The sequence below is a fragment of the Ahaetulla prasina genome, chromosome 1 (assembly GCF_028640845.1).
Source record: "Ahaetulla prasina isolate Xishuangbanna chromosome 1, ASM2864084v1, whole genome shotgun sequence".
Lineage (NCBI taxonomy): Eukaryota > Metazoa > Chordata > Lepidosauria > Squamata > Colubridae > Ahaetulla > Ahaetulla prasina.
The window spans coordinates 282,591,198-282,616,018 of NC_080539.1; the positions used below are offsets into that span (position 1 = coordinate 282,591,198).

At 37.6% G+C, this 24,821-nt stretch overlaps 1 protein-coding gene across 1 annotated transcript in view; it reads right to left on the reverse strand.

Moving 5' to 3' along the window:
• The window catches only part of NELL1 (neural EGFL like 1), a 634,915-nt gene that overhangs the window by 474,276 nt on the left and 135,818 nt on the right, over positions 1 to 24,821 (reverse strand). Inside the window, exon 4 of the mRNA XM_058161221.1 lies at positions 4,166 to 4,336. Within this exon, the coding sequence (XP_058017204.1) occupies positions 4,166 to 4,336 (171 nt within the window). The remainder of the gene's footprint in view (positions 1 to 4,165; positions 4,337 to 24,821) is intronic.

Genomic DNA, 24,821 nt, shown 5'->3' on the forward strand with positions numbered 1-24,821 from the left:
TTTTACCCTGCTAGTTGTGATAGACTGTCCAGAGAGTTTCTGCAGTCATATATCCCAGCATGACATCATGCCGCAGCACAAGTGGATGGTAAAACACGGAATGCTATTACCTTCCCACATCCTTTAGATATGGTCCCTATTCATCTATTCATCTACTTACATTTGCATGCTTTCGAACTGCGAGGTCGGCAGGAGACAAGTGACAGGAGCTCACTCCATCTTATGGCACTTGAGTCTCGAACAGCCGAACTATAGACCTTTAGCTCTTTTTCCGAAGATAAGAATAATTGGGACCTGTCCTAACATAATAACATAACATCCTGACCTTCGGACCTTCCGCCGCGAGCTTAAGACACATCTATTCATTTGCACAGGACTGGACTAGGGTTTTAAATTTTTAAATGATGAAATTTTAGCTTGGGTTTTAAATTGGGTTTTATTATTTATATCTTATTTTAAATATTTGGCCTTTATAATAAGTTTTTTAGTTGAATGTTTTTATTCTGTACATTTGTGTGTTTTTATATGGCTGTACACCGCCCTGAGTCCTTAGGGAGATAGGGCGGTATAGAAATACGAATAAATAAATAAATAAATAAATAACATAATAACAGAGTTGGAAGGGACCTTGGAGATCTTCTAGTCCAATCCCCTGCCCAGGCAGGAAACCCTACACCATTTCCTACATCAGGAGGAAATGATCCTGGAGTATAGAAGCAAACTGCTTTCTAAGTTCCATGTTTATTATAACAATGTTTCGAAAGGGGGAAACTGGAGCAGGTTAATATTATGGGAGCATAAGGAGCAAGCAGATATTCTTGGGGGAAAACTGGTCTATGCCTTGTTGAGCTTTCAAGATGATAACCTTGAATCATATCTGGAAGTCTAATATGAGCTAATGCATACATACCGTAGGTATAATGAGTGACACACATGATGACCTGCATTCCATATGGGTATAATAAGCTATACCCATAATGATTTGTGTTGCATTCTGAACATACATTCTGACTAACTGAAGCTGGCAGTTAGTCTTCAAAGAGAGCCCCCTGTGCTGCACAATACAACAATCCAATCAGGAAGTAACTAAGGTGTGAGTAATCATAAGCAAGGCCTCCCAATCTAAGTACAGACACAATTATCACACAACAGGCAGCTGTGCAAAGGGCCCCTGGCCACAACTGCTATCTTATTATCATGGTGGAATATACACTAAGAACACAAACTCAGGATCCAGATCAAATGCTCAGGCTGTGAAGCCAAGTCAGAATGTTTACAATACTTAAAGTAAGAAAAAAGTAAAAAAGGTAACTGTGCAGACTGGTTATACTTGTGAACATTTGAATATCGTCACAGGCATAAAATCTTCCAAGTCTGAAGAGCAACAGCAGTAGAGGTTACTTGTGAATGCTATCCACTGATACATTAGAAGCATTTTTGTATCAGAAGCTTACAAGGATCAGAATTCTAATCGGCTAACTCTATCTTACACTACACTCAAAACTAGTATACACATCGTATTATGCTGGATATTATTTGTTTGGTTACTTTGAAGCAAAGCATATCAGCATTGTAACAAACATGTTGTTGGTCTTGCTGAGCTGTTAGTATAAGAAAAGAGATATGATTGAGTAATGAATAGACAGTGACATGATTTCCATGAGTGAATTGTAGAAATTGAAGGATAGAATGTGTATAAAAGGAACAGAAAGGAGGGGGATCAGTTGAACTGTATATTTAAAATATTTATTCCTGCTCAGAAATTTAAATGAACATTGATGTAGAGAGCATCTGGGTTAAAATAAGTAAAGAAACAAATAAAAAGCAATGCTTCTTCTGGAGCCTGTTATCCAAGATCACCAGTAAGATATAGATGATGCCTTCCAAATATAAATGTCAGATCTTTAAAAGAAGCATGAAGTTGCAGTGGTCTTTTATTATGCTAATACTAGTTGGAAGACAAACTCTCTCTACCATGGTGTTTCCAGGAAATTCTTGACAACTGTTGTTATGCTGACAACTTAGTCCTTTGGAGAGCAGAGAAGGCTTCAAAGGAACCTTAACTTAAGAATAACAGCTGAGAAGTTTCAACTGAGGAAGCAGAAATCATTGGAATTGGGTGGGGAGCAATCATGTAATGATAGAGTTCTTTATTGTGATGGAAAGAAAAACTCAACATTGCAAAATGTACATAAGGTAAAGATAAAGGTTCCCCTTGCACATACGTTCTAGGCGTTGCCGACTCTAGGGGGCGGTGCTCATCTCCGTTTCAAAGCCGAAGAGCCAGTGCTGTCCAAAGACATCTCCGTGGTCATGTGGCTGGCATGACTCAACACCAAAGCGCACGGAACGCTGTTACCTTCCCACCAAAGGTGTCCCTATTTTTTCTACTTGCATTTTTAATGTGCTTTTGAAACTGCTAGGTTGGCAGAAGCTGGGACAAGTAACGGGAGCTCACCCCGTTACACGGCAGCACTAGGGATTCGAACCGCCGAGCTGCCGACCTTTAAATCGACAAGCTCAACGTCCTAGCCCCTGAGCAAAAAAATCAGCCAGATAAAGGCTTCCTTTCATACCTTCCTTCTCTTCAGCTGGTTTTCTCATCAAGTGACTGGATTTAGCTACTCCCACAACTCAACTAATTACATGGAGTTATTTAACCTTGTGAATGATTGGGCCTGTTTTGAATTATATTTAACTCTTTGGGGTTAAATGACCACATTAAGGAAACCCTTTTTTAACCTAAATAACCCAGTTACATATGTTGTGGAATTACATAGATATTCTGTTATTTATACTGTACAGTTATATGGTTGTGTAGTATAGTTAAACTCCAACCATCCTTTTCCATATGAACTGGTGATCTTTGATAAGCATAATCAAAAGAAGCATATATTATATTTTTCTATTATAATAAGCTATTAAAGCACCCTAATATAGAAAATATATTTCTAATATTTTGCAAATAAAATCTTAGTGTACCTAATGGGTCAAATACATGTCAAGTAAAAACTATTTCCACATTGTTCAAGAAATAAATATCATTCAGGGTATTCAACATTTTGCTATTTTTTTTATTCAGGCAAACAACCTCCATATAATTATAACTTTTACATATAAATAAATTCTGGGTTTGAAGAGTTAGTCAATTCCATTATGATATCTGTCAATAAAAATGTGTAAAATAAAACCCAAGACATACTTCTCTGTTTCTTTCTTAAAATAGTTTATCCTGGATAGTCAAAACAGTTGAAAATTGATAACCTTTGAATAATAACCAGAGTGTATATCAGGAATTTCTTCCTGCAGATCTTTTTCTTCTTTTTTAACCAATACTTTTATTAAAGATTATATTTTACAGATCCTGCAGAACTTTTTCTCATTTCATTATGTCAGCTCAAGTAAACCTTCAGGCAACAACTTTAAATATTAAAGATTTTTAAGCAAGCAACTGCTAAGTTTTTAAAACGAGAACAAAACCTAATGTATTAACATTGTTTTCACATATAAAAAACTATCTGTTCAAAGGTATTAAGAGAAAAAAGTCTTTAGTTAACATTACTTAGTTCTATACGCCATAATCTTTCTCCTCTTCGCCACCAGCCTCGTTTTATTATTTACAAATAAATATTACAATGTCAAGTGTATGGCTTGCTTTTTATCTACAAAAAAAATAGAGCTACCGTATTCAGATTTGGCTTCTTGCAAAGTATAAAAAAAGATTTAGGCGTGTCTTCATTCTTTTCTATTCTTTTCTTTTCTTTCAGAATGTCTTGTTTGAAAAAGAAGTTAAAGAATATTTTAAGGCACTTATTACATGAAAAGAAATTAGAAGCTACAATTACACCTTCAGATATTAGATGCGTGCTGAGAGAAGCCTTCTTCAGAAAAAAAAAGACTATACAATGCATTGCACTTCAACTGATATCTAGAGAATGACGCAATACATTAATATCTTTCCACCACTCCAAAATCAGCAACTGGAGGCTTGCTATTTAATTATCATGCCATTTTCTCTTTTCACTCAAATATTCAATTGACATTTTGGAGCATATAAAACTCCATTTGAAATTTCACCCAGCAGTACTAAGTTTTATGTTGAGGGAGCAGACATTTCTCACAGGAGATGGCAGGGAGGGGGAAGAACTCATGAAGAATATCTTACCTATTGCAGTCCACGTGAAGCAGGAGGTGGGATGCACTGAGTGACAATGCAATTTTATGCCATTGTCCATCTGCTAGCCGATACGGAAATACTTCTGTTCTTGTCTTTCCATTAAATCTGTAGTGATACCTTATTTCATCTCTCAGGCCGCTGCTTTCCAGTTCAAAGTAACTGCATTTAAAACAAGGAGAATCAATTCTCAGGACATTATATTATACATGGTATTCTATAAGATTGTACATGATGTGTTATTAGATTCAATGCAAACTACCATAATTGAAAAATTACTTGAAATAATAATTGAAAAGCTGTACCAATCTTTCAGTTTCAATCAAGCTCCACACTAAGAGCCAATGAAGGTGATCTGTCATGTATTATAGTCTCAGATGATGTGTGTCAAATTCATTCTAGCGATTCCTTAAAACTTTCCATCTCCTATGAAAAGATCATGTTTTCCTGCTTTGTTCCTGGAGTGTTTGACCATTTATTTTATTATCTGCTTTCTTATTGTAGGAGGTAGAGGAAGCAATATTGCTCTCTTGTTTCTGTTCCAGTGCTTTCTATCACACGGAAGCCTCCTTAGCTGCTCACACTTAGCAGCTCCTTAGCTGCTCACACTTCCCGATATGAGGAACCTCAATAGGTGAGTTTTATTGAAGTAAATTTTGTAGTCAATATTCAGTCAAGGGAGTTGCAGATTGCCAGATAGATGGCTGTGCTATGAAATATAAATCATTCACACAGATTAGAACAGGGGTGTCCAACCTTGGCAACTTTAAGACTTGTGGACTTCAACTCCCAGAGTTGAAGTCCACAAGTCTTAAAGTTGCCAAGGTTGGAGACCCCTGGATTAGAAAATGCTTCTCTTTAATAGGACAGCATTTGCTGATTCCAAACCCTTCCTTTTTCCAATTGTGGTTTTCTGTGGTTGCAAACCACATCAGTGAATAATTTACAGACAATGCAAAATTATAGTATCTGGACTGTAAAAGTCTGGACTATGGTGATACAAAACAAATTCTGATGACAATAAAGTGCCATGGCTCTTCGATAACTCTGGGCTTAAAAACAGGGAAAGGGGAAATGGTTCCTAACCTCTGGTGAAACAGAAAACATGGGAAAGAAACTCAGAACAACTCTGCCTTGACCTTATTGACCTTAAAAAAAGTACAACTAAAGTTTTTGCAATAGTGTTAACACAACAATAAAGACACATTCCGGGCAGTGGTGGGTTTCAAAAATTTTTACTACCAGTTCTGTGGGTGTGGCTTGGTGGGCGTAGCATGGCTTGGTGGGTGTGGCTTGGTGCAGGGGAAGGATACTGTAAAATCTCCATTCCCACCCCACTCCAGGGAAGGTTACTGCAAAATCCCCATTTCCTTCCGATCACCTGGGACTCAGGAGGCAGAGAATAGATGGGGGCTGGGCCAGTCAGAATTTTTATTACTGGTTCTCTGAACTACACAAAATTTCTGCTACCAGTTCTTCAGAACTGGTCAGAACCCGCTGAAACCCACCTCTGATTCCAGGAGCCCCTACAGGATTTATTTCTTGACCTGGCCTGTCTCAGATGGCTGAAACTTGGATTACAATCGATAGAATTTTAGTAGCCAGCCAAAATCTTGTCTAGCAGTCCAAGCAACACTTAAAGCAGGATTTGTATCTAATAAAATAAATAAAAACTGTTTAACTCTAATCTGCTTGCTTGATCAACAAAGGTTGGCCCAGAAATGAAAAAAACAACTCACACAACACTGATCAATGGCCCTATTGAATGGAAAACTGTAATCAACTTACTTAAGGAACACTTTCTTGACTAGAAATTGGTACATGAGTACACGTCTGATAACAAAAACAGAATGAACAAATTAAACTTACATCAGGTTTTCTACTATCCACTTGTGTAATATGAATAGCTACTAAATGTCTTCAAGCCTTAAAAATAAATTTTGTAATATAAGTTTTCCCACCTACAATAAAGTGGAATTTGAGGGAATGAAGTGAAAATTATATGGAAACACAGTAAACTTCTCTAAAAAGCAGAAATACATATCCTGAACAAAATGGCTATTCTTGCTCAAACAAAAATCAAAGATAGTCAAAGAAAGTAAGAAACTTTGAATAAGAGCACCTAAAAATGGAATGTTATACCGGCAATTACTTCACTAGTGCTGTCACCAATCAAAAAGACTTGTCAGTCTTTAAACAAGTGACAAGCTGCTTCTAGCACTATAATATCAAAGCAAGCAGGGAGATAAATACTTTTAATGAAGTTCTATTTAGGATTTTAAATGTTTTATAACTGCATTTTCTTCCGAAGCTACAAAAGAAATTAATTCCTATATGTTTAATCTACCCACATGCACACTGGAGAGAACAAAAATGGTAGTGGAACGATTGCAACCAATGCCAAACACATTTAAGGGCCATACCTCTTGGTCAACCTATTCTCCAAAGCAACAGAAGTCAAGACAAGTAACAATGAATGGAAACTAATCAACCAACATAGAATCAAGGAGAAATTTCCTGACAGAACAAATAATCAAATTGTGGATGTTCCAACACTGGAAATTTTAAAGAAGGCATTGGACAATAATTTGTTTGAAATGCTACAGGGTTTTCTGATTAAACAGGGGGGTTAGCTAGAAGACCTCCAAGGTCTCTTCCAACTCTGTTATTTTGTTATTCTCAAATGGCCTTGGGAGAGACTGAAAACTACAACAGTCCCCACATAGATCCATTAGGATTAATTGCTTTGGTTAATTGATTAAGTTTTCCTATTCACACAACATAGGAACCCACCCCGACCCACCCCGGTGACCCATTTTGCTAACTACTTTCATTAACAATTAAAATGCACCAGATTATAATCATATCAGTCTTATTCACAAAAATACTGTACACATGAGTTCTCCAAACAGAAAATATCATCAATGTAAAGTAGATTGATGATTTGCATGAATATTCAGTGACCCCTAACATTTAAATAAAAGAAAGGTAAAATAAAAGTCTCAGAACTGATTAAATCTAAAAGATCCTCATATTCTGACAGGAGTTATCTTCTATTCACCATATATTGTGCATATTGTGCAGAGCACTGATTCAGAAAAAACAAAATGCAACATAAATATGCTCCTTGATTTAGGAAAGAGAGGGTGAAACCTCTTATACTAGCAGAAAGGTACGAACTACTGTGAAAACCTCCTTTTATAATATTGTGTAAATTATCATGGAAACTCTTGAATTAGCAGTTGTTTCATTCTATGTGTGCTTCTTCGAATTCAACCACATAAATACATTATATTATTTATTGCAGTTAATGTTTAATGTTCAGCATGAAGTACTCAGATGGTTTCCCTCATGATTCTTTTAGGCAGAAAAGCAGCTTTTAACTCCCTCAGTCAGATGGGCATGCCACACTTTAAAGAGATCTAAGTCCAACTACTGTATTTAGCTGTATTCAATTTTAAATGTTGCATTTGCATCATCAGTTGGGTAACTCAAAGAGCCATGAACTAAAAAACAGGATACACGCTCCTTATCAGGAAATAATTTGGGGAAAATTGGGACAAATAATAAAGAAGAAATGAAGCAGAGTATCAGGGAAAGAGTTTTGATCATGGATGGAAGACATCTGGGACATTTGCATAATTGTCTACATTTTCAAGTCAATGCCATTATTGTAGCCACATATTCTTATGTTCCATAAAAAAGAAACAACATTTTTTGAGCTTTTAGTGGATGGAACTGGAAAGAAGACTATTTTTATCTTCCTTTTTAGGCAGAAGTATCCTTAAATCAATCTTGATTCTTGGTGGCTGCCTGGACAAGTCCCTAAAGTTTTCTTGGCAAAGTTTTTTGTTGTTGTTTTTTTGAAGAAAAAATTGGCCTTCTCCTCCTTCCAAGAGTTGATTGGCCCATTGGTGACCCAGCTGACTTTGTGCCTAAGATTGGACTAGGACTCATGGTCTCCCAGTTTCTAGCCTGATGCCTTAACTATATCATCTTTTATTTTTTATTTTTTAATCTTACCTGAACTAAATAAAAAGGACCACATCTTTTAATAAACATTTTGTGGCTTTTGCTGTAAAATGCTTTGTGATATATAGTGTATTGTGATATAAATCGAGTTTGGATTTCTATTCATTCATATTAAATTTAATATTAAAAAAATATAAATGGCGAATACACAGAAATTGTAGAAGCAAACCTTAGTTGAGAAACTTTAAATAATCATGACTTATGCAATGGGTCTTATATGATTATACAAGACTTAGATTGTCAGGCTGTCACTGAAAGAAAGTATTTGGGCATGTTATATTATAGAATTAATGACCCGCCATCATCACTTGGCTTCACCTGCTTAGATATTTCATTTGCTATTCTTGATTGTTATTGTATTTGGAACTCATATTTTTTTCTCTCCACTGTGCATATTCGTGTTGGTGGAAAGGTCAAACGTGTATGATCAGATCCTGACATGCACTTGCTAGTTGTAGATATAGTGGAAGGGTTGAAGTCAAAGGCGACTGTCAACCTGGCTGGCTTTTATAAATGAAATACAGAGAATGGAAGGATCTTATCTGCTTGAGGCAGCAAAATATCTTGCATCAGCTCTATTTTAGTGGCTGTGCTCCTGAACAGAAGGAGGGTATCAAGCTGTCTTTTGTGACTGTCTTTGTTTTATTGTAGTACTTAAAGATAAATATCTTTAAATGAAAATATTAGGGCTTAGACAGTGGAAACTGATCTGGATTCTAATGTGGGGTTGTTGTTTTTTTTGCTCTTTGTATCTGAATTGACAAGCTGGCACAAAGCAGCTAAATAGGGTTCATTTAACTAGTAATATTCAAAGGAGAAGGAAAAAAAACCCTTTACTTTTAACTTTCATTTCTTGTTAAAAGTATTTGCAGATATTTTTGGCAAAAGAACCACAACGGGTACTTACGGGACCGCCTGCTGTTACCGTATGCCTCCCATCGACCCGTACGCTCTCACAGAGAGGGCCTTCTCAGGGTGCCGTCCGCCAAACAATGTCGGCTGGCGGCTCCCAGGGGTAGGGCCTTCTCTGTGGGAGCACCGACGCTCTGGAACGAACTCCCCCCTGGCTTACGTCAAGTGCCTGATCTTCGGACCTTTCGTCGTGAGCTAAAAACATACTTATTCACTCAAGCAGGACTGGCATAAATAGTTGATTTTAAATTGGGGTTTTAGAGATTTTAAATATTTGTAAATTTTTAAATTATCGGCCACTTATTAATAGTTTCTTTTAATTTCTTTTAATTGTATATACTCTGTATTTTATTTCGGCTGTACACCGCCCTGAGTCCTTCGGGAGAAGGGCGGTATAAAAATCTAATAAAATAAATAAATAAATAAAATAAATAAAGCATTTCCAAGTTTTCTAGAGGGGGAGCGAGCGAGCGAGCGAGGGAAGAGCCTGCTGGGAGCATTAATGGGTACCAAAAGAGTTAGGATGGCTAAACCAAACATGCGATTGATGCCCTACCCTTTGTTTTAGTGAATCGCATTATATCCATAGGGCATGGCTTCAACAGCATGGTTCCTGCCACCATTTTGTACTTTGTTTTGTTTTTCACATATAATAGCAATAGCACTTAGACTTATACAACATCCACCATGCTTTACAGCACTCTCTGGGTGGTTTACAATGTCAGCATATTTCCCCCAGAAATCTGGGGAGAAAACAATCATTTTATCAACCTTTTGGGATGATAGAAGGCTGAATCAATTGAGCCTGTCACGATCGTACTCCAGACTGTGGGCAGAGTTAGCCTGCAGTACTGCATTCTAACCACTGTGCCACCTGGGCTCCTTAATACAGTACAGATATAGCAAACACCATTTAGAAAAGCGCAGCTTCTTACCCCTACAGTCGTATGGAAATGTAACTGGGGATTTAGAACACTGAGAAGAAGCATGTTTATAACAACAATTGTTGGGTGCCTGCTGTGCAAGAAAGAAGGAACAATGGAAAAGCGAAGTTTTTTGTTTGTTTGTTTTTTGTAGAAGTTAAGGGCTGCAAGGTGGGAAATCCTAGATATCTGATTTGCTAACCAATTTGAGGAAGCTAGGCAGATGCTTGTCCAGGTACCTGGGATTACTACTAGAGAAATCCATTGTGAAGGTGATTGACTGTTGAGATGATCAGGTGATTGAGGAGTTACTTAGAACTTTATTTATTTATTTTATTTTTATTTTTTTATTTTGTAACACAATATATATAAGCATAAGCATGAAATAACTAAACAATATATAAACATATATATAAGCATGAGTATATAATAACTATATTAATTGGATATAATGAAAGGAAACAATAGGACAGGAACGGTAGGCACTTTTGTGCTCTTATGCACGCCCCTTACAGTCCTCTTAGGAATGGGGTGAGGTCAATAGTAGACAGTTTTTGGTTGAAGCTTTGGGGATTTTGGGAAGAGACCACAGAGTCAGGTAGTTTATTCCAAGCATTAACAACTCTGTTACTGAAGTCATATTTTCTGCAATCAAGATTGGAGTGGTTAATATTAAGCTTAAATCTATTGTGTGCTCATGTATTGTTGCAATTGAAGCTGAAGTAGTCTTCGACAGGAAGGACATAACATAACTTAGAATAACTTTATTGTCACTTTGAATGTAATCGGCATACATTAAAATGAAATTTTGTTGATACAGGGACAGAAGATTGGGCCTTTTCCCCTGATTATTATGTTGCAATTCCTATTTGGGCTTCTTTTGGGCTGTATTGTGAGTGGGTGAACAAGGTTTCTAATCTTTGCCTTAAACAGGATTCTTGGGCTTTGTCTGGGGTAGGAGGGATCAATTGGGATCTGATAAAATTAGGCAAAGAAAGATATAAGTTTGATCCATGTCATGTCTACAAGATGGGAGTGGGGAAGATACAGCAGCAATTTTATTTATTACACTTATTTTTTTTTCTACTACAGGATTAGGGTTAGAATTCAAAGCTTTTTACAAATATTATTTAATTTGATTTTAACATCTTACTTTTGAAAAGAAACCCATATTTAGGGAACCACTTAAATCATTGTGTAATTTAAGATAGGAGGGATACTAAATTATGAAACATTCTAACAGCCCATGGTAATCAGTGGAAAATTTTAAAAGTAGTGATATAATAATGCTCCAACTAAAAAAACATTGTAGGCTTTTAGCATATAATATGCATCTAGCAATAAATGGTAAAGAAAAGCAGATAATTTTTCAGATGGGAAAAATTTTATTTCTATACAATTTTATTTCTATACAATTATCCTCTTGTGGGAAAGAACCAAACCCTCCTGCAATTCACTCTACCTCTGCCCATTTCCATAAAATCTTCCTGCGGTCCATCAGGGCAAAAGGTTAAAAATTATAATCAGGACGAAGAGATTAAATTGTGGCAGAAAGCACCAGCCTATTCAGATAAACCATTCCTTACAGGATGCTCGAGATCTTCTTAATTAAATAACAAAAAAAATATTTTCCCCAAAGAGATTGGCACTTCAATCTGCAATGCAACACTTTGGGGAAATTGCAACACAGCTAGGTACCTGATGTCAGCTTTGAAAGCCATATTAGGTGGGAAGCTTCCGTGCTGCCACTTTCTCATGTGTGGGAAAGTAGGAGGGGTGGATTTAGTAGAGGGGTTGCCTTGAGACATAATAGCATTCTTCCTGTCAGTCAAGGTCAGGCCGATCCTGCATCTGGAGAAGGAGTAGGCGGAGTGCTGTCTCGAGATGGGACGGTTGGTGATTGGAACATGTGATCGATTGAGGAGTGAGGGGATGGTTCCGGGGGTTTTGATTTACTGAGGGAAAACCCAGACCTCTCAGATTCGGGTTTTTCAAGATGTGCCAGTTTACCTATCCTAGTAAATAGAACTTTGAAAGATGCTTGCTTCAGAGTTTTTACTTGGAGTTGGGGTTTTTCTGGAATGCTGACACCTATCAGCAGAGCGCTCCCTCCAGGAAACCCGGCTAAGTGCACTTTCTTGCAATGCATAAAAGGCAGCCACACTTTTGCATGGTTTTTACTTGGAGTTGGGGTTTTTCTGGAATGCTGACACCTATCAGCAGAGCGCTCCCTCCAGGAAACCCGGCTAAGTGCACTTTCTTGCAATGCATAAAAGGCAGCCACACTTTTGCATGGTTTCAGAAAACAAAGGGAAACATTTTCCTATTTAAAGGGCTTGTGGAAGAATGGTCACCATAGCTGCCTCTAACAGCATGTTGTGCTCTTCTAAAAAGACTTCACCTCTTATCCAAGCAACTGCCTATTGTTCTTTATTCCTGGCTTGGAAATGAACCCGGTAAGATTTCATTCTAACACACTAAATGCATTAAATACACACACACACACACACACACACACACACACACACACACACACACACACACTTTAACTTAACAAGCAAGATAATTCAATTTGGTTGTTCAGTATTTTATAGCAATATATACAGTATATATTTTAAGACATGCCAGGCTGTCAGCTCTCACAAGGAACCCAGAGATGAAACATAGCCAGGTGAACTAATTCTACTTTATTACGAGGCTACATTAACAGAATCTTGTAAGTCTGAAGATACAAATTGCCCATCAGTACTTTTAACTGCCTGATCAATTAGGACAGACCCTAATTTTCTTTCTCTGACCATTAAGCCACTAGGGCCTCCTGCCTCTCTTGTCTGATTGTTTTCTAGGCAGTATCTTTTCCCCCTCATTCCCCAAAGTCATGCACATATTCCATTACACAACGTTCTTATAAAAAAAAATCCAAGTGTAATATTAATATATGTATGTATTGTAAATGTTTTTCCTAAGCTTAGAAGACTTCTTTTTCTTCTTTGAAAAATCTAATCTGATTCCTGGTCACTTAGTAGACATATCCATATATTGTCAATGGAGGTTCTCAGTCCTCCAGGTTGTGATTGTCCCAAAGGCATTTTTTCAAAAGGCAACTGGACTTCCTTTGCTTTTTCTTGAAGACATTTAACTTCTCATCCAAGAAGTTTCTTCAGTCAGAAGAATGGATGAGAAGTGAAATGTCTTGAAGAAAAAACAAAGAAAGTCCAGTTGCCTTTTGAAAAAGCACCTATCAATATATTATTTTTGAAAATGGTGGTGCAGTGGTTAGAGTGTAGTACTGCAGGCTACTTCTGCTGACTGCTGGCTGCCTGCAATTTGGCAGTTCAAATCTCACCAGGCTCAAGGTTGACCCAGCCTTCCATCTTTCAAGAGGGTATAATGAGGACCCAAATTGTTGGGGACAATATGCTGACTCTGTAAACCGCTGAGAGGGCTGTAAAGCACTCTAAAGTGGTATATAAGTCTAAGTGCTCTTGCTGCTCTTGCTATTGCTTTCCAACTTACCACCCAAATGTTAACCAGACCCAATTCTAAGCTTCCAAGCACATACATGATAGGCAGATACCACCTTCTCTGATTATGGATAAACCCAATTCCACCATGTGGTACAAGGACAGCTATTATATTTCTCCAAGTCAAAATGTGCTTTCTCCCTCAAGTGCACAGTTCTGAGGTTCTGTTTCCTGTTCACATCATGTATACTAATTAAATGTCACTAAAAACTAATTAGCCTCTCCCTCCAAAAACTTAATGGAATAGGGGAGATGAATTACATTTGTTCTCTATTTCTGGGTGGATGTATACAATTTTTATTTGAATTTCTTTATTGCAAAATGAATGCAACCAGGAAGGACAATTTTATCTCAAATATTTTTAATTTACTGAGCACCAAACATTTTGTCTGCTATTTTCCCACCAGCCACTTTCCTTCAATTTAATGGAATATATATTGCCTTTGAATTTATGCTTTCAAAGGAGAAGACAATTTCAATGAAATTTCCATTGTTAGGATCATGATGTTACTTTCTCTTTATTTTGCAGCCTCCTTGGTTTCCATGTTTCATTTAAGTTCTGGGCAATTTTTGTATTGAGCTATTTAATAGGCAAAATATGAGACCACCAGGGAAACTGCAATGTGAGGCAGGGGTAAAAATCAATCAATTAATCATCTCCCTTGCCTGTTTACTACAATAAAGAAAGCTCAGAAATATTGTGCAATGTTCCCAAGAAAACGAAATACTTGAAAATTAGATAGAAAAGGCCAAGATTTTCTTTGAAAAGAAAGGAAATCTTCAAAACATTGGAAGACAGATTTCAGCACAGAAATTATATGACTAAGAATAATGTGAATAATACTAAATAATATCTCTTGAGGTAAAAGTACTCTTGAATTTAAAAACACACACACACACAGAGGCTTACTTATATTTTAATTGATCTATGCCTAGCCTTTGAAGGTGGGTTTTTTTTTTGCAAAGTGTGCTAACTCCGTCTTCAAAACACAAAGGAAACTCAGTGTCATTATTTCCAACTTCTTCCTAGCTCATGTGTGTACATACATAAATCTGCTTTACTAGGCTAGCCTTCTCAGAAGAAATAATGCCTAGACATGCATACGCATGCTCAGAGGACCAAAGCAAGCCCTTAAAAATAGCTATATTTGAGTTTCGATGCATCAAGGAGGAATGCTTTTTCCACTGCAAAGTGTTTCATAACGCGCTCCTTTTGAATATTCTAAACAACCTGATTTTCCCAACTATTACCAAATGTATTTGAAAACTACTTTCTTCCCCCAGAATGGCTCAAAAATAAAAATACATAAATATAAAATCAAAAGTAGAACAAGTTTAGGTTAAAAATTGCCTCTAAGTGAGCACAAGATTACAAGAATAGGGCATGCATGATCGACTACTTAGATCAAACTGTTAAGGGAAATATCATAAAGGCCAGTATATTGGTATATGATTTACTGGAATGTTATATTACCATTGCTTCTCTCATACATACACACATATATAACCTCACCCACAAATTCACAGAATTACAGTAAAGGATTCCTTCTGAGGTTCACTGGAAGCACAAAGATTTGCCAGTTGTGCAGTACAAGGTGTCTAGGACAACTCCCCACAGCCAATTCATCACAGTCAACTTGCCATAGCCAACTAGCCACAGCAGGGGTCGATTCTACTTACCTTTACTACCAGTTCACATCGTGCCCGCGCATGCACGCTCTTCAACTGGCAGATGACCTGAATGAGTTTTACTGCAGGTTTGAAAGGAAACTACAGCCACCTATCTCCACAACCCCCATCTCAGACACACCAACAACAGCCAAGCCTCCTACAACTGACCCCATTTCATTGGGTTCACAACCCCTAGTGATCACAGAAAAGGAAGTGCAGGACCTATTTCACAGACAAAAGCCAGGAAAAGCTCCAGGCCCAGACAAGATAACTCCTTCTTGCTTAAAAGTCTGTGCTGACCAATTGGCCCCCATCTTCACCCATATTTTCAATAAATCACTAGAGATGTGCTATGTTCCTTCTTGCTTCAAACGCTCTACCATCATCCCAGTGCCGAAGAAGCCCACCATCAAGGAACTGAATGACTACAGACCAGTTGCTCTAACATCTGTAGTCATGAAAACCTTTGAAAGGCTAGTGCTTTCCTACCTGAAAACCATCACGAATCCGCTCTTAGACCCCTTGCAATTTGCATACCGAGCAAACAGATCTACAGATGATGCTGTTAATATGGCTCTGCACTACATCCTACAACATCTTGAGTCTCCAAAGACCTATGCAAGGGTCCTTTTTGTAGACTTTAGTTCAGCATTCAATACCATCATTCCAGACATTCTTCTAACTAAGCTAAACCAGCTACAGGTACCGGAACAGACTTGTAAGTGGATCACAAGCTTCCTAACAAACAGGAAGCAGCAGGTGAAGCTAAGCAAGATCACAACAAATACCTGTACAATTAGCACAGGGGCCCCCCAAGGCTGTGTGCTCTCCCCACTTCTCTTCTCTCTGTATACCAATGACTGCATCTCCAATGATCCATTTGTTAAGCTACTGAAGTTCGCAGATGACACAACAGTGATTGGTCTCATTCGAGACAATGATGAATCCACATATAGACGAGAGGTCGAACAACTAGCTTTGTGGTGCAACCAAAACAATCTGGAACTGAACACACTCAAAACCGTAGAAATGGTGGTAAGACTTAGGAAAAACCCTTCCATACTTCCACCTCTCACAATACTTGACAACACAGTATCAACAGTAGAAACCTTCAAATTTCTGGGTTCTATCATATCGCAAGATCTCAAATGGACAGCTAACATCAAAAACATCATTAAAAAAGGACAACAAAGAATGTTCTTCCTGCGCCAACTCAGTAAGCTCAAACTGCCCAAGGAGCTGCTGATCCAATTCTACAGAGGAATTATTGAGTCTGTCATTTGCACCTCTATAACTGTCTGGTTCGGTTCTGCAACCCAACAAGAAAAACACAGACTTCAGAGGATAATTAGAACTGCAGAAAAAATAATTGCTACCAACTTGCCTTCCATTGAGGACCTGTATACTGCACGAATCAAGAAGAGGGCCGTGAAAATATTTGCAGATCCCTCGCATCCTGGACATAAACTGTTTCAACTCCTACCCTCAAAACGACGCTATAGAGCACTGCACACCAGAACAACTAGACACAAGAACAGTTTTTTCCCGAAGGCCATCACTCTGCTAAACAAATAATTCCCTCAACACTGTCAGACTATTTACTGAATCTGCACTACTATTAATCGTTTCATAGTTCCCATCACCAATCTCTTTCCACTTATGACTGTATGACTATAACTTGTTGCTGGCAATCCTTATGATTTATATTGATATATTGACCATCAATTGTGTTGTAAATGTTGTACCTTGATGAACGTATCTTTTCTTTTATGTACACTGAGAGCATATGCACCAAGACAAATTCCTTGTGTGTCCAATCACACTTGGCCAATAAAAATTCTATTCTATTCTATTCTATTCTATTCTATTCTGTGCATGCGCAGAAGAGTTTTGATGACGTTTGGGTCAGTGGGCGGAGCCTCCTGACAGTTTTACTATCGGTTCTATAGAACCAGTCTGAACCGGGGGCAACCCACCACTGAGATACAGGACAACTCACCACAGGACAATTCAATGCTGTCTTAATTCAATTACTTTTATTATTGCTGACCATGTTTTCACTGAAATTATTGTAACTCTCATATTTTTGGATTGACTTTCTTTATTTTACTATTATTTGCCAAGGTTCCATTGAAATTAACTTAAATTTGTATTTGTTGAATTGTCCTGAAACAAATTTTTCCATGGAAAGTTGACCGTGGCAAGTTGGCCATGGCAAATTGTGGCATTCCAATCTTTAAGATATTAACATACTGTCAGCGTTCCAGAAAACCCCAACTCCAATTAAAACCTCTGAGGCAAGCATTTTCTCAAAGTTCCATTTATTAGAGTAAGTATACTGGCACATCTGGGAAAACCCGAATCTGAGAGTTCTGGGTTTTCCCTCAGTAAATCAAAATCTCCAAAGCCATCCCCTGTATCCATCACTCCATCACATTGTCCAATCACCATCCATCCCATCTCGAGATATCATTCCAATCACTCCTTCTCCAGATGCAGGACTGTCATGACCTTGACCAGAAAGAAGAAAGCTATTTTGTCTAACTACATTCCCTCTACTAAATCCCCCCACCTACTTTTCCACACACAAGAACGTAACATAATGTAACGTAACGTAACGTAACGTAACATAACATAACGTAACGTAACGTAACGTAACGTAACGTAACGTAACGTAACGTAACGTAACATAACATAACATAACATAACATAACATAACATAACATAATAACAGAGTTGGAAGGGACCTTGGAGGTCTTCTAGTCCAACCCCCTGCCCAGGCAGGAAACCCTACACCATTTCAGACAAATGGCTATCCAACACTTCCTTAAAAATTTCCAGTGTTGGAGCATTCACAACTTCTGCAGGCAAATTGTTCCATTTATTGATTGTTCTAACTGTCAGGAAATTTCTCCTTAGTTCTAAGTTGCTTCTCTCCTTGATTAGTTTCCACCCATTACCACCCATGGCAGCATGGAAGCTTCCATTGCTAATATGGCTTCCAAAGCTGACACATACATTCTATTATTGAAATAATTTGCACCCATGATTAAATTTGACACTCATGTCATTTAGACATGCTGTTAGTACATTGACTCAAAAAGGACATTAGGTATTTCTAGGATTTCAAAATATGTTTCCAGCACCGGCTTAAACTTCTATGGTTTATAAGGGAATGATCTTTCATATGTTACCTCAAAAGCAATTCCTGATAAATGCAGCAATAATGAAAAATGGCCGGATTGTTGCATGAGATAGAATTTGTCTCACTAGGCTAATCAATAAAGAGATTTGACTCTCACTACCATTTTCCATCTTTAATCATTGAATCTTTGGTATAAATTCATAGCTCCATCCAAATCCGAATATCAAATAAGTCAAATGGATAATTGTTTTATATGGCCTCAAATCCTAAAATACAAAAGCATATAAAAAACTTTGTAACTATTCCAAGACTGAGATTTGTTTCAGTTATTTATTTAAAACATTTTTATAGCTCCGCATCAGGTACCAAACTATGGGCAGCTTACAGCCAAAAGATAAAAGAACATCTATGTACCATAAAAATGTTAAAACCACAAGTATTAAGAGCAAAACAAAACAAAATCTGGCACTATAATTAAACTTTCACATGCATCCCACAGCAAGTTCATGTCATAAATTTCATCATACCCCTGTAGTTGGTGGATGGGGGGGGCGCGGTTTAAGTGATTTTTGGTTTTAAGGTTTTAAGTGCTTTTTGGAAGGCTAAAAGAGCAATGCCCTGTCAAACTTCAGGGGAAGCATGTTTCATTAGGCAGGAGCTGCCATGGAAAAGGCACACTTCCTTTGTCCCATAAGATGTCAACTTTTAAAGGAGAGAATTAACTCTATTCAATATGGCAGGACAGGCAGATATTCTTAGGAGGAGGCAGTCCCACACATAAGCTGGCCCTACACCCTGCAGGGCTTTAAAAGTAATTATCAGCAGCTTTAATTGCACCCAGAAGGAAATTGGGAGCTGATGCGGTTTACATCACAGGCACGTAATATCTTAAATCTAGAGACAATCATCATTAGACCTTTCTAGACCGGGATGCCCTGTGCACGGTCACTCACGCCCTCGTGACGTCTCGCCTGGATTATTGCAATGCTCTCTACATGGGGCTCCCCTTGAAGGGCATCCGGAGACTGCAGTTAGTTCAGAATGCGGCTGCGCGGGTTATAGAGTGAGCCCCTCGTGGCTCCCGTATGACACCTATCCTGCGCAGACTGCACTGGCTACCTGTGGCCTTCCGGGTGCGCTTCAAGGTTCTGGTAACCACCTTTAAAGCGCTCCATGGCATAGGGCCGGGTTACTTACGGGACCGTCTACTGCTACCGGATACCTCTCACCGGCCCGTGCGCTCTCACAGAGAGGGACTCCTCAGGGTGCCGTCAGCTAGACAGTGTCGTCTGGCGACGCCCAGGGGAAGGGCCTTCTCTGTGGGGGCTCCCACCCTCTGGAACGAACTCCCCCCAGGACTCCGTCAACTTCCAGACCTCCGAACCTTCCGTCGCGAGCTTAAAACACACCTATTTATCTGCGCGGGACTGGACTAGTTTTAAATTTTTTAAATTTTAAATTTTTTAAATTTTATAGGGGTTTTAATTGGTTTTAATATTTATATTATTTTTAATAATTAGGCTTTCTGAATATGTTTCTTAATGGTTTTCTTAATTTGTATATATATGTTTTTTATCTGCCTGTGAACCGCCCTGAGTCCTTCGGGAGATAGGGCGGTATATAAATTTGAATAATAAAATTACATGCATTGCCACATTCTACAGCAGTTGTAGCTTCCAGGTGGTCTTCAAGGGTAGCCCTAGGTAGAGACATTGCAGTAATCCAAACAGGAAGCAACCAACTGTTGTCTAATAACTGCTGAGTCTAAGAATGGTGTCTTAAGAAGGATGTGCAATACCACCCCCTTCCACAAGGCCACCAATTGGACTCAAGCACATACCAATCCCTGCAAGCCTTGAGCAAGCAAGAGGGATATGTGTGGCCAGAACACAGTGACCAAACTCACAACACAAGGACCTCAGGATCAACCAGTTCAAACTCCCCACAGATATCAAGGCTCAGACAAGCCTCAATTACTTTCAAAGGGTCTTTTCCAGCCAGTGTTGAGTGCTTCAGCTGTGTTTATCCCATAAGACAAAAAGCAACTCTGTGGAAACATAACAGGGTTTTTTCTATAACCCCACCGTAATTTAGATGAGCTCTGTCCTTGCTTTGGTAAATATTGTTTACTATGCATTCCTGTCATCTGAAAGTTTTCCAAATATACTTTGTCTCTCTTAGCTTTGATTTTTTTTAATAATCATGAAATTTATTTGTGATATACTGTAACTTACACCTGCACTGGATGACCCAACAGAGTTCAAAAAGGTAGATGCCAAGAAATTGTTGCCAGCGCTGTGTCGTTTTGCTCAACCTGCAATTGAAAGCTATGAGTAGGGAAAGATATCTTATCCTTTGCCATCTTGTTACATATGATTTTTTAAATCATTTTTATTTTATTTTTTTAGGTTATTATTTTTATAACTCAAGACAGCAAACATACCTGATACTTCTCCCTCCTCCTATTTTCTCCACAAGACTAACCCTGTGATGTGAGTTGGGCTAAGAGACAGTGACTGGCCCAAGGTCAACAGCTGATTTCTTCGGTAAGCTGTGACTAGAACTCACAGTCTCCTGATTTCCAGCTTGGTACTTTAATTATTAGACCAAACTTGCTCCCTTAGGCCATATTGACTTTCCCATGTTGTCACTGATTCTCCCCAACCAATATTCTATTTTATTTCTCTGAGAATAAAAAAATATTACAACATTTAAAATTATAATCTCAAATAATTCTTCATGGAAGGCATGGTTTCATTCTTCAATTACTATGGTATCTATTATTTTCCCATTCCTTTATATGGAATGTATTGTATTTAAATATTCCCTATCCTGTCTCTACCTACATTCAGAACTGCTAAAAAAAAGTTTTGAAAATATCCCTCACCCAAATCCCTATCCTTCCTTAAAAAGTATAGAACTTGCAGTGTATAAATTCAGTAGAAGATCCCTGTTTTTGCTATGGCATTATATAAAACAAGGATTGACAGAACAGATGCTCAGCAAAATTGTGCACAACTGTACATCAACATACACGTTTCTCAGTATGTCTGTATGCATACTAATTTCATTTCATTTTGGCATATTCATGAACTAAAACAATCAAACAAACCCACTTTATGTTTCTGTAGTTTATAAAAGGGGTCGACATTTTATTCTTGTTTAAAGAACCTACATATCTACTGATTTTATCTTATTTTACTCAAACTGAATGTCACTTCTGCAAAAGAAAGAAGCCTTTACTATGTAACATATGTAGAAATTGGCAAATAAAAGATGGAAATCTATTAAAGAAATGCAATTGGTAACATTGGTACAGATAACACTAACTTTGTTGCTGCAGGCAGATGTAATATGTCAGTAGGCAGATGTGTTGTACAATCATACTCCAGCTATTCAGAGTAAAAGACAACCTGTTGAATTTTTCCCAGTGGTACTCTTCATAGCTTAAGCAATTCTGTATATAAATATTAATAAAGGTTGTGATTTTTGCCCTGTAACTCAAAGGTTAATCAGTACATTTTTTTATTTTCTTGAATATCTAGAAGCTGATTTGCATACATAGAAATCTTAACCAGTTGCCAAGCATACTACTTAGCATCAGTAATCTTTCAGTCTTCCTGTTGAGATCAAAAGTAATTTATAAAGATGATTTTTCCTCCTAATTAGTTTTTTATTTTTATTTACAAAAAACTGGAAAGAGAGAGACACATAACTAAGGCAGAGTATCAGCAGATAGCCCGAATCTGCAAAGCTGAAGTTGGGGGGGGGAGGGTCAGAATGAACAAAGACTTGCAACAAAAGTCAAAGGATTTTTTAAAAAAATATTTGAACCCATAAATAACAAGAAAAAAGTCAAGGAAACTGTAGATCCATTTAACAGAGAAGATGGCAAGGAAGTAACAGGCAACAGAGAGAAAGCAGAACTGCTTAACTCATTCTTTACATCAGTTTTCATGCAAAAAGAAACTGTAGCCCAACCTACCAAAAAAAACCTAACTGTAAAAGACAGACTAGAAATAAAAATTAAAATAAGCAAGAAAATGGTTAGAGAACACCTATCTTATCTTTAAAAATATAAATCACCAGGATCTGATGGATTACAATTCAGAATTCTGAAGGAACTGGCAGATGTCAGCAATGTGCAGCAGCAGCAAAAAAAAAAAGCTAATACAATCCTTGCTTGTATAAACAGAGTCATAGAATCAAAATCACATGAAGTATTAGTACCACTTTATAAAGCCTTAGTAACACAACACCTGGAATACTGAATCTAGTTTTGGTCACCACATTACAAAAAAGATGTTGAGACTTTGGGAAAAAGTGCAAAGAAGAGCAACTAAGATTATTTAAGGCCTAGAGACTAAAACATATGAAGAACGCTTGCAGGGTTCGGGTTTAACTAGTCTAGAAAAAAAGAAGGACTAAGGGGCACATGACAGTAGTATTCTAGAATTTGAAAGGCTGCCACAAAGAGTTGCGGGTCGATTTATTTTCCAAAGGACCAGAGGGCAGGACAAGAAACAAGAAACCTAGAATTAAGGGGAAATTTCCTAACACTGAGGACATTAACCAGTGGAACAGCTTGCCTTCAGAAGTTGTGGAAGAAACCTTGGAGGTCTTCTAGTCCAGCTTCCTGCTCAAGCAAGAGAGAGAGAGTCCCTACAAAATTTCAGATAAGTGACTGTCCAGTCTCTTCTTTAAAAACCCGAGTAATTGAAAACATCAACAGACATAAGCTGTTTCAACTCCTACCCTCAAAACGACGCTATAGAGCACTGCACACTAGAACAGAAGAGTTTTGTCCCGAACGCCATCACTCTGCTAAACAAATAATTCCCTCAATGCTGTCAAACTATTTACTAAATCTGCACTACTATTAATCTTCTCATCATTCCCATCACCCATCTCCTTCCACTTATGACTGTATGACTGTAACTTTGTTGCTTGTATCCTTACCATTTATAATGATATTGATTGTTTCCTGATTGCTTATTTGTAGCCTATGACTATCATTAAGTGTTAAATTTGTACCCTATGACTATCATTAAGTGTTGTAAGTGTTGTACCTTGATGAAGGTATTTTTTCTTTTATGTACACTGAGAGCATATGCACCAAGACAAATTCCTTGTGTGTTCAATAACACTTGGCCAATAAAAAATTCTATTCTATTCTATTCTATTCTATTAAGCTCAACTCTTTGAGCAGAGATACCTTAGCCATTGTGTTCCACCAAATTGTCTAAGTGAATGTGCAGTGGATTGGAAGATGATCCCAACAAACATTGACCCCTACAGTATACCAGGATCACCTAAGAAATTTAATTTCAAATTAAGTAATTCAGTAAAACTCTCTAAAGCAATTCAGCGTGTAAAAAAAAAGTGAGGAATTCCAAAATATTGAAGCCTATAGGACAAAATTAAATTGCACAATTTACATGCTTATGTCATGATGCCAGATAAGAGTATATAAGTCAAAGCTTTTGCATGATGCCATTGTCATCTACATCAGGAATCTCCAACCTTGGAAACTTTAAGACTTATGGACTTCAACTCCCAGAATCCCTCAGCCAGCAAAGCTGGCTGAGGAATTCTGGGAATTGAAATCCACAAGTCGTAAAGTTACTAAGGTTGGAGACCCCGGATCTACATAAATATCATTTCCCACACAACACACTTGTCACTCAATAGATGCTCATGGAACAACAACAGAAGCAGATCTCATCTTTAATTGCATCAGATCTATCAATGCTAGTGAAGAGAAGTCAGAGTTAAGGCAAGGTTGTAAAGGACATGGCAGCATATCCACATTTCTAGTACCATTTTTATACAAATAAAACAAGTCAAATGTGAACAACTGATCATGTGAATTAAAAGATCTCTGCCCTGATGCTTGGGGAATTAAATCACTGAGTTGTAACTTGTCTCTCACTATGAAATATAATTTTTTATGGTTGTGATTCACAAACTGCATGGAACAAGAAAAAAATTAAAGAACTTTTTAATCAGATAAAATTGTGCTACTATATTATGTCTTATAAAGTACATCCCTCAAAGGACAATACAGGCCTGTAACTATAATAATTAAGCTGGATAAAATGTTTACTGACTACAGCTGAACTGCATTCCTTTTGATGAGCTGCATGTTGAATTCATAAAAAGCCTGTTAACAATTCAAGTAGACCAGTGGTAGTCAACCTGGTCCCTACCGCCCACTAGTGGGCGTTCCAGCTTTTATGGTGGGTGGTAGGGGTTTTGTCCAATACTGAAGCGCTTTACTTTTTTTTAATTTAATTGACTTTTTTAAAAAAAATCATAGCATTATTTAGAAACATTTTTATTAGGTTTTCATAAAATTCCCTGTGACAATTTAAATTTCTGAAAATATACGATTTGTATCACCCACACGTAAGTTTAGTTCACGTTACGTAAATGAAACT